General features: G+C 50.0%; 1 protein-coding gene across 2 annotated transcripts in view; it reads left to right on the forward strand.

The window, feature by feature from the left end:
- Myl10 (myosin light chain 10) overlaps positions 1-13,562 on the forward strand; it is a 41,444-nt gene extending 27,882 nt beyond the window's left edge. For both annotated transcript variants that reach the window (XM_035443397.1, XM_027416286.2), the window contains one exon: positions 32-13,562. In XM_035443397.1, the coding sequence (XP_035299288.1) occupies positions 32-130 (99 nt within the window). In that variant the 3' untranslated portion in view covers positions 131-13,562. The remainder of the gene's footprint in view (positions 1-31) is intronic.
- Positions 13,563-14,509: the final 947 nt, after the last annotated feature.

Below are 14,509 nucleotides of genomic sequence, written 5' to 3' on the forward strand. Positions count from 1 at the left end.
ATTTAACCTGACTCTCCACTCACTCTCCCAGGTCAAGCAGATGTTTGCAGCTTTCCCTCCTGATGTCTGTGGCAACTTAGACTACAGAAATCTGTGTTATGTCATCACACACGGTGAGGAGAAGGACTAGAAGACGTGCCTCCTCCATACCTGGAGTCGGCCAAGACTGGCCGGGGTGGGGGACCAGTGCAAGGGCCCTGTTGCTAGCATGTGCAGGGAAAACAGTCTCTATCATCCCGCCCCCTGGAGTCTGGGGCTGAAGTGGTAATAAATAACCCAGAGATGTACATCTGGGTGATGTTTGCGTGGTTAGTGCTCTGGTCGGGAAAGCAGTGAAACATTCCCCTCCTTGCTAGTTTTTCCAAAACGTTTGGTTCCCTAGTTCTGCTCAGCTGTTCCTGATGAACTGGTGTTTAGAAGTAATGGATGGTTTTAATGCCCCCCATCTGGACCACAGGGCATTGTCTTCATTGATGGGGGTTTTATTGAGCACCTAGCGTCTGTGAGTCGCCTGGATGAGACAGGGTTGTTCACGTGCAGTAGAGTCATGAGGATCACGGGGAGAAAGATTCTCAGCTGAGCCAAAGCTGGGACAGAACACGAATGTGGAGAAGGGTGGGATAGAAAGGGAGGAACTGGGCAGAAGCAGCTGGGCATAGGCAGAGTTGGAAAGGAGGAGAGATGGATTTGGGGGCATTTAAAGGTGGGCAGAGAATTCTTCACCCTCATGCATGGCACTGAAGATAGACTAGCCAGGGCTAAAGGGGATTTCTTTGTGATTAAAAATGTCTTCCTACCAAAAGACACCACCAAGAATGTGAAAAGACCAGACAGACGCCAGAAGATTCTGGGGCACATAAATCTTGACAAAGGTTCTTGCCCCCCCCACTGTGTCTGTGTGTGTGTGTGTGTTATATTTAACCCTGCATAGTAACAGTGAAAAACATGATAGTTATTTTCTATTTTTTAGTGTGTGTGTGTGTGTGTGTGTGTGTGTGTGTGTGTGTGTGTGTGTGTGTGAGGCATACATGTAGAAGTCGGACAAGTGTGGGCATTGGTTCTCTCCTTTCACCATCTGGGTCCTGGCAATCAAACTGAGGTCTCAGGCTTAGCAGCAAGTCCGTTTACCCACTAAGCCATTTCACGAGCTCCTCACTTCTTTTTCCCCCCAGTAACAAGACAGCTGAGAAAACAACTCGGGGAAGGATTTATGTTGGCTCACATGTTTAGCCCAACATGATTGCAAGTTTGAGACCAGCCAGAGCTATGGGATCCTGTCTCCAATAAACAAAACAATAGGAGAGGGGGCAGGGAGGGTGATGAGGAAGAAAAGAGAGGAGGGAGGGAGATTGAGACAGATGGACATTCAGACAGACTTTGGAAGTAGGGAGCCCTTCCAAAGGGCAGTCCACAAGAGAGGAGGTCGAGGCTTCTAGAAGAGCCCTTCCTCCACTACAACCTGGCTCCTTGCTTTCTAAGACTGGCTTTCCTGGAAGTACTGAGCTGAGCCCTGTGTACACCACTGAAGACTTGTCAGACTCGTTTGTGTCCCACAGAAAGAAGCAGAGCTAGGGCTACAGGGAGTGGGTGCCTCGGGCAACCTCTGACACCCCCTTTCTTGAGATTCTGTCTCCCTGACCGCAGGACCTGCCATCCTTCAAGGGCCCTGCCTCACTAGGGAAGCTGGCAGCCAATGTAGAGGTCAAAAGGATTCCACAGGTTAAAGAGGAGGTACGTGTGGGGAGGGCCCTCCCTGGCTCTCCCCTTCCTCCTTCCTCATTCTTCCTTCATCTGTTCACTGTGCCAGGGTGCAGTAGTGAGCAACAAAACCAGTTAAAGCTGTGTGGTGAGCTCAAGAGGAACTTAGTGAGACCCTCTCTCAAAGTAAACACTAAAAGCATGTTTGGGGTTGTTGCTCAGTGGGAGATTGCCTATCTAGAATCCCCCAGTGAGGGGCTGGGGTGTGGCTTAGTGTAGAGCACCTGCCTAGTATGCTTGAAACCCTGGGTTCAATGCTAGATTCTGTAAAACAACAACAAAAAAAGCTTAAGAACTTCTTGCTGTACTCCTACGGTCCCTGCCACTTCCTTTGGACACAGAGACTTTGCTTATGGTGCTTCCTCTGGACACAGGGACTCTTTCACTCTCTTACTCCAGCCTGGCTATGGTCTCAGTTCAGTGACACAGGCTTAAATTTCAGAACACTTGACACTTAAGTTTATGTATTATCATTTGTGTGTGTGTTCATACCCACACATGTCTCTGTGTGTTCATGCCCACACACCTGCTTGCATGCTCATGTGCGAGTTGTTTTTCTCCTCTGGGTTGGAACCTAGGTCATCAGTCTCATGAAAGACACCCCTTCCCCACTGAGCCAGCTAACTGGCCCACCAGGTATTTTTGCTGGGAATGGCAGGTCCAAAGGAGTGGAATTTGGGTGGTGGTTTGCTCACTACAGTGTCCCTAGACCCCTGCAGTAGGCTGGTAGATGGCAGAGTCAAAGTCTAGGATGTCTAGAGAACCAGCCTCAAGCCCCAAGTTCTATGGAGGCCGCTCTATATGGCCAAAGCTGGTAGGGCATTTTGTTCTAGGGCTGAACCTTCCCTAGGGCTTCACCGAGCCTGCCTGCCCATCTAGTCTTCAGTCTCCCCATAAGCAGAATGGACTCAGATGCCCCTGGCATCTTAGGGACTATCATGGCTTAGGTAGCTTTTCTGTTTTTCTTATAAACTGACCAAACTGGATCTCCTAGAATGCCTGGTGAACTCTGACCAGACCTGGTAGGTGATGGACCACAAGCCCAGACAGGCTTTTGGGTCCCCAGAGAGCTGGGGCAGGGAGTTGGCCCTGCCCGGGGCCTCAGCCTGCTCCCCCAGCCAGCTGTATCTCATTGAGGATAATTAGCCCAGCCAGACGCCTGGCTCTTGGTCTCTCATTTTCCACTCAGGATCCATCCGCCGGGGGCCTTCGGACAGTGGCCCCCACATATAAATCAAGAGGGAGTTGCTGTTAAGAGAATGGGGACATTCTTTCCACCCGTGTGGCTGGCTAAATTGCCTCCAAGAGTAGATTCTGTCCTGGCACCCACTCAAGAATGGCCAAGGCCTTTGAAGGTCCTTCCAGGATGGACCCCAGGGGTTTGAAGCTGGCTGTGCAAGCAGGAATCTCTCTGGGAGCCTTTGCTGACCACAAGAGGGTGGGGCCTCTAAGGACAGTGGGATAACATGGTAGAAGAGGGACAGATCTTGCTTGACACGAGGCATCCCCATTATGACACGAGTCACCATAGCAACTTGGGAGTAGACTACATCTCTCCGTCTTTTTGATGGTACAGGAGATGGAACCAGGAGTCCCTAAATGCTAGGCAAGTAAGTGCTCTGTCATTAGCCATTCTCGTAGCCGCCTTACTGGGGGTTTCTAGTCCAGTGACTTGTCAGGGAGCCACACCTAGCAGTGCTGAGGCTCACAGGTGTTCTATGACTACCTCACTCTCTCTATTTTTATTGTTCTAAGATGCATGATCAAGATTCATCTCAAAATAAATAAGTTTTAAAACGAGGAGCACATCTCAGTGATAGGACGTGGTAGGACATTGAGGACCCTGGCTTTTCTCACTACCACTCCAAAAAGAAATAAATTAAGACAAAACAAATGTATGTCCACAGGTTGATATTAGTAAAAAGATGAGTGTATATTTAGTGATAATAAAAAATCATGAAAGTGGAATGAGAATCGTTGAGGTTTTCGCAATGAGCTCTGGAGAAGAGGTTCTAGAGAGACTGTGTTAAAGGAGAAAACTTCAGAATTTTCTGGAACACTGCTTCTGGAACTGTCATACTTTTCCCACTGAATCAGCTTTTGAGTCTTGACCCTCAATTTCATTTTTCTTTTCCTTTTTTAAAAAAAGACTTATCATACACACACACACACACACACACACACACACACACACACACACACAAAATACGTTTGTGTGTGCTCGTGCACGTGAGTTCAGTGCCCATGAAGGCTACAAAAGGACGCTGTCTGATATGGATGCTGAGAGCTAAAGTTGGGTCCTATGGAAGAGAACTACATGAACTTGACCATCAAGTCACCACCTCACCTTTCCCGTTCATCGATCCCAATTTCTTTCAATAGTGAGGTTGATCCTGAGCTCCACAGTGGCAGGCTGGAGCCGGGGAAGTGTTTAGCTACTTACAGGCAGACAGAAAGATGAACTCCAGATTATGTGCAGTTTGTGGTCTGGCACAAGAGCTGATCTTCCTGCAAACTAAAATTCCTGGTGACTTAGGTACCCACTCAGGGCTATGGAGATGGACATTTTGTCCATGACACCTGGCTATTCCTTGAAGTTTTCTGGGGCCACACACACCATCAGCAACCCTATCTCTTCCTGGCGTGCTGTGGCTTTGGCTCTCATGCTGATCCCATGCTGGCTGGACCAGGGTGAGATTGGGGAACCAGGAGGAGGCTGCTGGGTCAGTGGTGTTGCAGGGGTCATGGCATATCCCTGTCTTTATATACTTGACTTGTGTAGCCTGGCTCAGTTGCCTCAGAAGACAAGGCTATATTTGTGGTCGGATAGGGACACAGCCTTGGACAGCTTTGATAGTCCTAAAACAGTAAGATAAAGGACCTTAGCACCTTCTTAGCCTTTTCATGATCCAGCTACAATCATGGAATCCACAGCAGGCAGGGACAGAAAGGCACACAGAGTGGCTCAGGGCCAAGGCTCAGAAGCCAGCTCAAGTCCCAGCTGCCGGCCTCCCACGTTCTTACCCAAGACCTGTTATCCGGGTACTGGGTGCTAATGTCTATGTTTGGAGAGGGTGGGGCATTGGGACCCAGACTTCTTGGTGCCATGGGGACACTGGATAGGAGTGGTGGTGGGTGCAGTGGTGGGAGGAAAAGGCCATGTGGAGCTACCGTAATCCAGAATTTAGCTTCAAAGCCTGTGCCTTCCACTTCATTGGAATGTCCACCCGCAAGGGTGGAGGCAGAGCAAGTCTGGCTCCCATCAAACTTCAGAGAGTTGCTGTGTCTTGTTTGGCTGGGAACTGAAGAGACCGTGTGGCATGGGGGCCAGATCAGGGATCTCAGTGTGGGTATGTAGGGTCACGAAGTCCCCGTTCTGCTTCCTAGGCCGCATTGCCTCTAGGTCACTGACAACGTCTCTGGGTCCTGATACCACCCCTCAGAGAGATAGGATGGATGCCCACCCCACCCCCACTCCCAGCCCCCACCCTGAGCGCTCTGCTGGAGCTTGCTGCGGAGCCTGGCGCCTGGGTTGAGGACTCCACTTGGCTCTGCGTGTATGGAACGCGCACAGACCGCTCGTGTGGCTCCACAGCGCCATCTACTGGTGACAGAGCCACCTTACTTGGCTTCTGTTTCTTCCTGGCTTCTAGATGGCGCAGAGTTCAAAAGTGTAATCCGGAGGACAAGTCTGAATGCGAGTTACAGCTGCCTCAGCTACCTCTGGATCACAGATTTAACCGCGTTAAGTTTCCTGTAAAAACAAAAGATGGCTTGTGGGCTGGGCTCAGTCAGTAAAGCTTGCCTGCTAAGCATGAGGACCTGAGTTCTATCCCTAAAACCCATGTAAAGAGCCAGGCACCAAGACCTATGCTTAGGGCAGAAACAGGTTAAATTTTGGGCCTTGATAGCCAGACAGCCTAGCCTGATTGGCAAACTCCAGGTCAATGAGAGATTCTGTCTTAGATAGATAGATAGATAGATAGATAGATAGATAGATAGATAGACAGACAGATAAGTAAAACCGACAGTGTCCTTGAGGAAGACCCCAGGTTTCCTTCTGGCCTCCACATGCTCTTGCGTGCACCTTCACATACATGCACCTTTACAAGCACGAAAGTGCATTCAGAAACAGCTTGCAGCTGGTCAGTGATGTTGCATGCCTTTAGTGCCATAGGCAGAGGCAGGTGGATCTCTGGGTTCAAGTCCAGTGTGGTCCTACAGAGTGAGTTCAGGACATCCACATTACATCCCTGTTGCTCTCCAATTTTGAGGAATAAGGACACTGAGAAGCATTTACAGATACCCAGCAGGTGGGCATAGGCAGCTTGAGATATGGCCAGTAGGCACCCTCCTGCCATAGCCTGCTGTACGCACATTTCCCCACATCTGCCTTCAGTGTCTTCTCTGGGGAATCCAAGGACCACTGTGCATGTCCTGATGTAGCCTCCTACTCAGAAGCCATGGCTGGTTCCCATGACAGTGGATATCTATCTTAGTTTCATTTCTGTTGCTGTGATAACATCTTCTGACAAAGGCAACTTAGAGGAGGAAGGGTTTATTAGAGTTCATGGTTCTGTTACAGTCCATCACTACTCAGTGCTGCTGGGGGAGGAGCACTTGAGACAGCTGCTTTCATCACGTGCACAGTCAGGAGCAGAGAGAGATACATGTGTTTTGTGCCCAGCTGGCTTTCTCTACTCTCAGGACCCAAACCAGGGAAAGGTGCTGCCCACTTTGAAGCTGGGCCTTCCCACATCAATTAGCACAGCCAAGATACCCCCACAGGCCAGCCTGATATAGACAGTCCCTCACTGAGACACTCTTCCCAGGTGACTCCAGGTTGTGCCAAGTTGATAATTAAAACTAATCTGTACAGTGGGCATGGGAGGACACACATCCGTCTCCAGTGGAGCTCAGGGTCCTGAGCAACTCTTCTGTCTGTGATAGACGGCTTCCTGGGTGGCAGTTTAATTGGCAGGGTCCTTTTGGTTACTTCTACTGACTAAGCCCTGTCCTTCTGCCTCTCAGATGCTTATACAGTGCCACTGGGGACAGGCTGTGGATGAGAACGTAAAGGGTGCACAGTGGGAACCAGGTTGGCCTGTCCAGGAATGCAGGATCCTGGGCCTCCAGCCAGGGCTGGACAGTCATGTGAATAGTATTAGGTGTGTCCTAAAAGGCCCCAGGGACACATGTGGTCATGATGGCTTTGACTCCCCTCTAGGAACAAATAGGAGGCTCATACTCCAGTCTGCAAAGGTAATGACAGAGGTCACTGATGGGCGTGGTGAGATGTTGGCCACATGTCTTGTGAGGATTGGAAATGCTAGAGGTTGCTAGCTGGTTCCCCAAGGGTAGAGCTATGGAGCCATCTCAAGAGGACAGAGAGAATTGGCTGCTTAGCTATCTGGATTCTGTGCGTGTGTGTGTGTGTGTGTGTGTGTAATATGTTCTTGTAATATTGTGTGTGCCAGAGTGCCTGCATATGTGTACATGTGAGTGTGGAGGCCAGAGGTCAACCTTGGGTATCATTTCCCAGATACTGCCCATCTTATTTGAGTCAGAGTCTCGCTGGGGTCTGGGACTCCTTGATTAGGTTAGACTGGGTAGCCAGTGAGCCTCCTCTTCCCAGCACTAGGGTTATAAGTACGCATGTCCATGTCCTATTTTGTTGTTGTTGTCATTTGTTTTCTTCTGTCAGTTCTATGAATTGAACCCAGTCCTTCATGCTTGTAAAGCAAGCACTTTACTGACTGGGCAGTCTCCCCAGCTCCCTGGCTGCCCTCTCTTATGGGTCCTTATGGGCTCCTAGGATGACCTGTAAGCTCACAGAAAAACAAGGCCTCCATCGGACTCTGGGCTAAGGAGTTTGGTAGATTCCAGCTGTGCTTATTAGGTCCTGGGGTGCTGGCATCCATTAAGGGACAAAATCCAGATACATGGTAGGCTAGAAGCAAAGTCCCTTTGACATTAGCTCTCAATTGGACACAGTCTGGGTAGCATGGATCTAATGTCACCAGTGAGGGATTTTTGTTGTTGTTATATTATTTTCACATCTATTGTTTACCCATCTTATTTGTGTATGTGTACGTGTGCTCTCACACACGTCATGATCTGTCTATAGAGGTCAGAGGATGAGTTGGTTCTCCTTCCACCAAGTGTATACCCAGGAATCAAACTCAGATCATCAGGCTTGGCAGCAAGCACCTTTACCTGCTCAGCCATTTTGCCAGTCCCTCACCAGTAAGTTTTGCCAGAGGAGACTGCCTGCCTCTTTTGCACCCCTAAAGGGGATGTGTTGGGAGAATATCCACACTGCCACTTTCTGAACTTTGTCCACAGAGCAGAATGGCAGCCAATTCCAGGAGGCTCTGGGGCCTGTAATTGTGTCCTCAGTACTAGGTCATCAAAGACTTCAAGGGGCCATTTGCCTGGTTTCCATGACATCATGTACCTGGAAGTGGCCTGCCCCAGTCATGTGCCCTGAATGGGCCTCTTGTTCTCTCAAAAGCCGCTGTCATCAGTGCTGGGTTACTGGGAAGTGACTGTTAGCCACTCTCACCCAATCACACCCCAGGGGCCAGGTGGGCCTGGGAGTGACTCAGGATTGGCTCCAAACATGTTCATCAGCTGGAGGGCCTTGATTTCTCTGCAGCTCTAGTCTTAGCCTGCAGGTGTGGGGAGTGGACGCTGCATTGTAGAGATCTAAGCTGTGAGCCACAGTTGGCACCCCGAGGATCTGAGTTGCCAGCTCCTTCAGTAAACAGCTGGGCACTGACATCTCCCCTGGGAACTCAGGGGAATATAGGGCCAATGTAAGGTGAAGAAGTCATTGGTGGGGTGGAGAGCAAGGCTGGTGGGCAGGCAGAGGACACACAAAGGGACACTTCTCTACAGAAGAGACATGAGATGCAGGGTTGGGGAGTAAGCAAGGTGCACCAACTCTGTGCTGGCCTTAGGGGTGTCTTTGTCAAGTTGGGGCAGAGTCTCACAATGTAGGCAAGGCTGGTCCCAAACTCATGTTCCTGCCACCTGAGCCCTACTGAGTTCTGGGATTACAGGCCTGTATCATCATCATGCTTGGTTTATTTCTGGCTATTTTAAAAGATGAAAAACATTCATATCTGATGACTTACACAAAAACCAACAAGATGTTTGAAAGAATCCCATGACTAATTTTTTTAAGTAAATGAATACTTAAGGAAATTGTGGCTAGGGGTGTGGCTCAGTTGGTAGAATACTTACCTAGCATACTGGAATCCCTGGGTTCTATCCTTGGCACCCCCAAAAGTCGCCATAGTGGCTCATGCCTGTAACCTCAGCACTGAGGAGGTGGAGGTAGGAGAATCAGGAATTCAAAGCCATCCTTAGCTCCGTAGTGAGTTCAAGGCCAGCACGGTATATAGGAAACCCATTTCTCTATATTAGGGCTGAAAAGTTGGATCAAGTGGTTAAACATGCTTGCTGCTATTGTAGAAGACTGGGAGTTCAGCTCCCAGCAGCCACATTAAATGGCTCACAACCACCTGTAACTGTAGCTCTGGGTAGGGGTGGGGTCCAACGCCCTCTTCTGGTCTCCATGAGTATCTACACTCATGTGTAAACAGTCATGAACAGTTGCACACACACCATCATCATCAACACAAGTAAATGTTTTTGTTTATTTGTTGTTGTTTTGAGACAGGGTCTCACATTGTAGATCTGGCTGTCCTGGAACTCACTCTGTAGACCAGGCTGGCCTTGAAATCACAGAGATCCACCTGCCTCTGCACTACGCCTGGCCACATTTTTTTTTAAGTGTTGAAGGTGCCTATCTCAGGCCTTGCCCAGGTGTATGCATAGACCCAGGAGCCAGAATCTTGGATCCAAATACACAAGCTGAGCCAGGGAACTTTGTGCTTTAGGATTTTTCTTGTGGAGCAAACAGCTTCTTCTCTGAGCTTTGGCAGATAGCTAGAGCATAATGGCTGCCACTGATGCATCGGAATCCTTGGTCTGGGTCTTTGGGACAGGGTGGATGGGAACCACTCACTTGGCATTCTGGGCTCTCCCATTCTCTTGTCTATGAAATGGGCCCAGGTCTCCTGAGGATTCACTAGGCTAACGTTTTCAGTGGTAGAAGCAACATCTTTGTCCCATTGAGGTCCCCACCTGGCAGCCCAGGGCATGACAGAGCAAAAATTAACATATGTTGGATGAATGTTTAAAGGCATCCTTGAATTCCTGGAGCTCTCCAAAATACAAAAAGAATAAACTGGAGAGATGGCCTAGGGAGGTGGCTCAGTGAGGGAAGTCCCCAGGAACCCTGAAAAAGAATAAGTCTGGTGACCCATGCTGTAATCCCAACTCTGAGAGGCAGAGGCAGGAGGATCACTGGTGCTCTCTGCCCAGGCAGCCTAGCCAAATGGTGAACTCTTCCAGGAAACAAATTAGTGGCCTGTGAGGAACAATGCCAAAGCTTGCCCCATGGCCTCCAAACTCATGGAAACTCATGTGTGCCTGTGTGTGTGCCTGTGTGTGCCTGTGTGTGTGTGTGTGCGCACACACACACACACAGGCACACACACACACTATACACAGGAAGATAGCATGTACTGAACAATGAGAATGTCCCCTGAGGATCCCCATCTATCTCTTGGGAAGTGACAGAAACAAGCAAGAAAAGGAAGATTTACCTTGGCTCACAGCTTCAGAGGGGTCTAGTCCCTCAGGGTGAGCAAAACAAAGCAGAACAACTGCCAGGCTTGTCCAACCTGTTGATACTGAAGCATGACATTGTCCTCTACAGAGTTACAAAGTTACACATACAAAAGATATTGCAGGCTAGAGAGATGGCTCAGCAGCTTGAGAGCTTGCGGCTCTTACTGAGGATCTGAGTTCAGTTCCTAGCACTGACATCAGGCAGCTCATGTCCACCTGTAACTCCTCCTCCAGGGGGTCCTATGACCTCTTCTGGCCTCTACAGGTACCTACATTCATGTGTGCACATTACCTACACATACATGTACACATAATTAAAAATAAAACACATTTTAAGAAGCTAGGTGGACAATTTTTGGCTCTAATTGATGGTGACATTGGAGGTTGTCATCACACACACACACACACACACAAATCAAAATTTAGAGGGTGGTGAAAGTGACATTTGGGAGGGCAGGTTAAGGGCAGGAGTGAGGCTAAGCCCAAAAGTTAATGCCCACAAGTGTGGACCTTTCCTCTGATCCCCTGGCTTGCCTTCTCTCTCAGGCCTCTTGGATGCACTTGTTTTTCCACACCAGGATGACATGACAAGGTCCTTGCAGGCAGGTGGAGGAGCAGTGAGGATGTCTGAGGAAGAGGAGACTGGGGACAGCATTTTTCTTTAAAGCTCTTGTTGGGAAATTCAAGGCTCAGTTGAATCCAAGCTGTACAGGGATGGACCTCCTGATTAAAAAGATCCTGTCACTGGGGCTGTGTAGCAGAAAGAGCAGAAAGAGCAGAAAGAATTTTTTTTAAAGAAAATTATAGAACATCTGATTTTAGGCTCCTTCCATCTAAGTGGTAAGTTGGCATCCTGGCTCTGGGTCCCAACACAGTAGCTTCCTGGTTATGCTCCTGAGGGAAATTGTGTGTGTGTGTGTGTGTGTGTGTGTGTGTGTGTGTGTGTGTGAGAGAGAGAGAGAGAGGGGGGGGTAGGGAGAGAGGGAGAGAGAGGATCTGATGTAGCCCAGGCTGGCCTCACACTCAGCATGTAAACAAGGATGGTCTTGAAATTCTGATGTTACTGCCTTTACGTTCCAAGAGCTGGTGTTAAAAGTGTGTGCCACCATGCCCAGCAACTGGTCTTGTAGTCTGTTGATTTCTGTCTCCCCTCTACATGCAGACACCCTCTGTATTATTTTTGCACTGCTGTGACCAAATGCCTGAGAGAAGCATTTGGTAGGAGGATGGAGATAATTTGGATCACGGTTTCAGAGGCTTCCATGGGCAACGGGCTCCAGAGCATGTTGGTGGCAGGAGTGTGTGGAGAAAGAGGCTGTTCACTTCATGGTGGGTAAGAAGCAGAGAGAGACAGGAAGGGGGCAAGTTCAAGATGCTCCCTAAAACCTGCCCCCAGTGACTTGCTTCCCACAGCTAGATCCTAAGGCTTCAGAACCTTAAAAAAGAAATTATCACCAACTGGGAACTAAGTCCTGACACACGACTCTGAATTGCATAAGCCTTTTTGAAGGGAAAATTTCATGCCCAAACTACAATATTCTCCTAGTTGGATCATTTGATGGGTGAGTGGATGGATGAATGGGTGGATGGATAGACAGATAATGGATAGATAGGTGGGTGGACATATGGATCACTGGGTAGGTGTGTGTGTGTGTGTGTGTGTGTGTGTGTGTGTGTGTGTGTGAATGAACACATAATGGATGGGTGAGTGGATAAATAATTGGATTAATGGATGGGTACAAAATGGATGTTTGTGGATGGGTAGATAAATAGAATGGATAATTGGATAGCGGAATGGTTGAATGGATGGGTTGGATGAACATAAGGTTGATTGATGGGTGGTTAAATGGATGGAGGATAAATCAGTGAAGGGGGCAGATGAGAAGAGGGATGGGGTACAGGGGCCATGGTGTTTAGATACAGTTGTCAATGTCCAGCACCCTCAATTCCTTTATTGTGGTTTATCCTCACAATGGACTTCAAAGTAGGGTTAGACTTACTAGTCCCATTCCACAGAATAGAAAATTGAGGGTCAGCAAGGTAAAGGACCTTGTTACTCACATAAGGAGTGACTGGAGCATAGATGTGTCTCTTGAATCCTTGCTCCTGGTGTGTGTGTGTGTGTGTGTGTGTGTGTGTGTGTGTGTGTGTGTGTGTGTGTGTGTCCGCGCGTTCGAGCACGCGCCATAGCATGCATGTGGAGGTCAGAGGACTACTTCAGGGAAATTTTCGGATTGAGCTTGCATCGTCAGGCTTGGCTGCAAACCCTGCTGTCTCGCTGCCTCACCTTTGAGACCTGCAGTTTACTGGCTGGTCAGTTACCACCCTGGGAATCCTGTCTCCACTCCCCCAGTACTGGGTCGTATAGGAACATGCTCAGGGTTTCCTTATGTCAGTCCTGGAGATGTGACCCACTCCCGGGGAGCCAGCTCATGAAGACCCCACGTCCCCACAGTAACAGAAAGGGACTGATTCCTGTGCACCACCCCTTCAGCCCTGCCACCCATCATCCTGCAAGCCCTGGGCTGGGAGCCACCCTAGTAACCCGACCCCACAGGCCTGCGGTCCCTTGGTGCCGCCTCCCCAGGCAGCGGAAAAGGCAGCCCGGGCCAGGGCCCACCCACGACTGCCCACCTCGGGCGGGCGAGCTGCCCTCCGCCCGGCCCGCCGTCCTGGGAGACCTCGGGCTGCATTGCAGGCGCGGCCTCAGAAGTCGCCTCCACGGGCGCCAGGTGCAGCACGGTGGTGCTCATTAGGCCTCGGAAGGCGGGCCAGGCTCACAGTGCAGCCTTCTGAGAATCCCCGGAGAAGAAAGGAATCAAAGGCCGGGGATTGGGAAACAAGGATGAGGAGATAATGAAACAAGATTCCTATCTGAATAATTTCCTTTAATTGCTGGTAAGAGACATTCATTTTCCTTTTGAAGCTCCCGGGGCCCCGGGGCGTCTTGGGACGTGCCAAGATGGCAGCCCGTCGAGCCGGATCGGATCGTCTCCGCGCTGCCTGTGGGTCTGGCACTGGGCCACGCGGGCGGGCGGGCGAGCGGGCGAGCGGGGCGGGCAGCGGGGCTCTGCTCCACCGGTGGGGGGTGCTCCGCTCTTTGCCTGCAGCTCCCGGTTTCTCTTTCCTGTCTAAGAGGGACACGGCAGGCTCACCCAGTGTCTCCTTCGTGCACCCGCTGGGTTCTGCTGGGAGAGGCCTGATGACCCGCTTCCCCTCACCTTTCCCACTCGTGGCTGCAAATTCTGGCCAGGGAGGCCAAGGCCAGCGTGAGAGAGAGCCTTCCCGGTGGGTGTCTATCTGCCTACTGCGCCCCCTAGCTTCTCCAGGGAACTTCAGGCTTCAGGGTGACGCCTATTTACAGATGAGGGAGTTGAGGTTCAAGGAACAGGACTGGACCCCCTTGAGAGGGAAGTTGGGTACCCACATTCTTCCTTTGATATGTGCAGGGTGCACGTGATACAAGAAGTGAGGTGGGGTGCATCTGTGGAGTAGGGGGGGTCTCCCTCCTCTACCCTAAAAGATTTTCATTCTCTTTGACCCCTGGCCCTGTATGAAGAATAGAATGCTCCTGGTTACTGTCTACAGAAATCATGGAAATAATCTCTGCTTTTTTTTTTTTTTTAAGGAGTCATTTTTTTATGTAGAAGTTTCTTTCGGATACCTTTGTGAATTCATGCTTCAGCATGTGGTGTCCCTGCTTCCCTGGAATTTTGGGAGAAGGCCAGAGGGCTGCCTGGAGGAGGTGGTACCTGCTGATGCACAGACTGCCTCCAAGTCTAGGTTCCTTTGTGTGGCCTTCAAAGCCCCACCCCCCAGCGCCCTCAGTCATTTTCGCCTCAATCCTAAATTGGCTTCTCCAAACTTGCAGTTGCTTCCAGAATTTGCTAGTCCATTCCTGTCTCCATTGTTGTACAAACTCTCCCCTCTGGTGTGCTTGCTGCCTCTTTGCTTTTGTTCCCTAACGAACTTCTAGTCATCCTTCAATGCCCAGGCCCAGTGAGTGCATGCCCATCTGTCCGGGTATACCTTACCCGCCTCTTCTAGG

This window comes from Cricetulus griseus, chromosome 4 (assembly GCF_003668045.3).
Source record: "Cricetulus griseus strain 17A/GY chromosome 4, alternate assembly CriGri-PICRH-1.0, whole genome shotgun sequence".
In the NCBI taxonomy this organism is placed as follows: domain Eukaryota; kingdom Metazoa; phylum Chordata; class Mammalia; order Rodentia; family Cricetidae; genus Cricetulus; species Cricetulus griseus.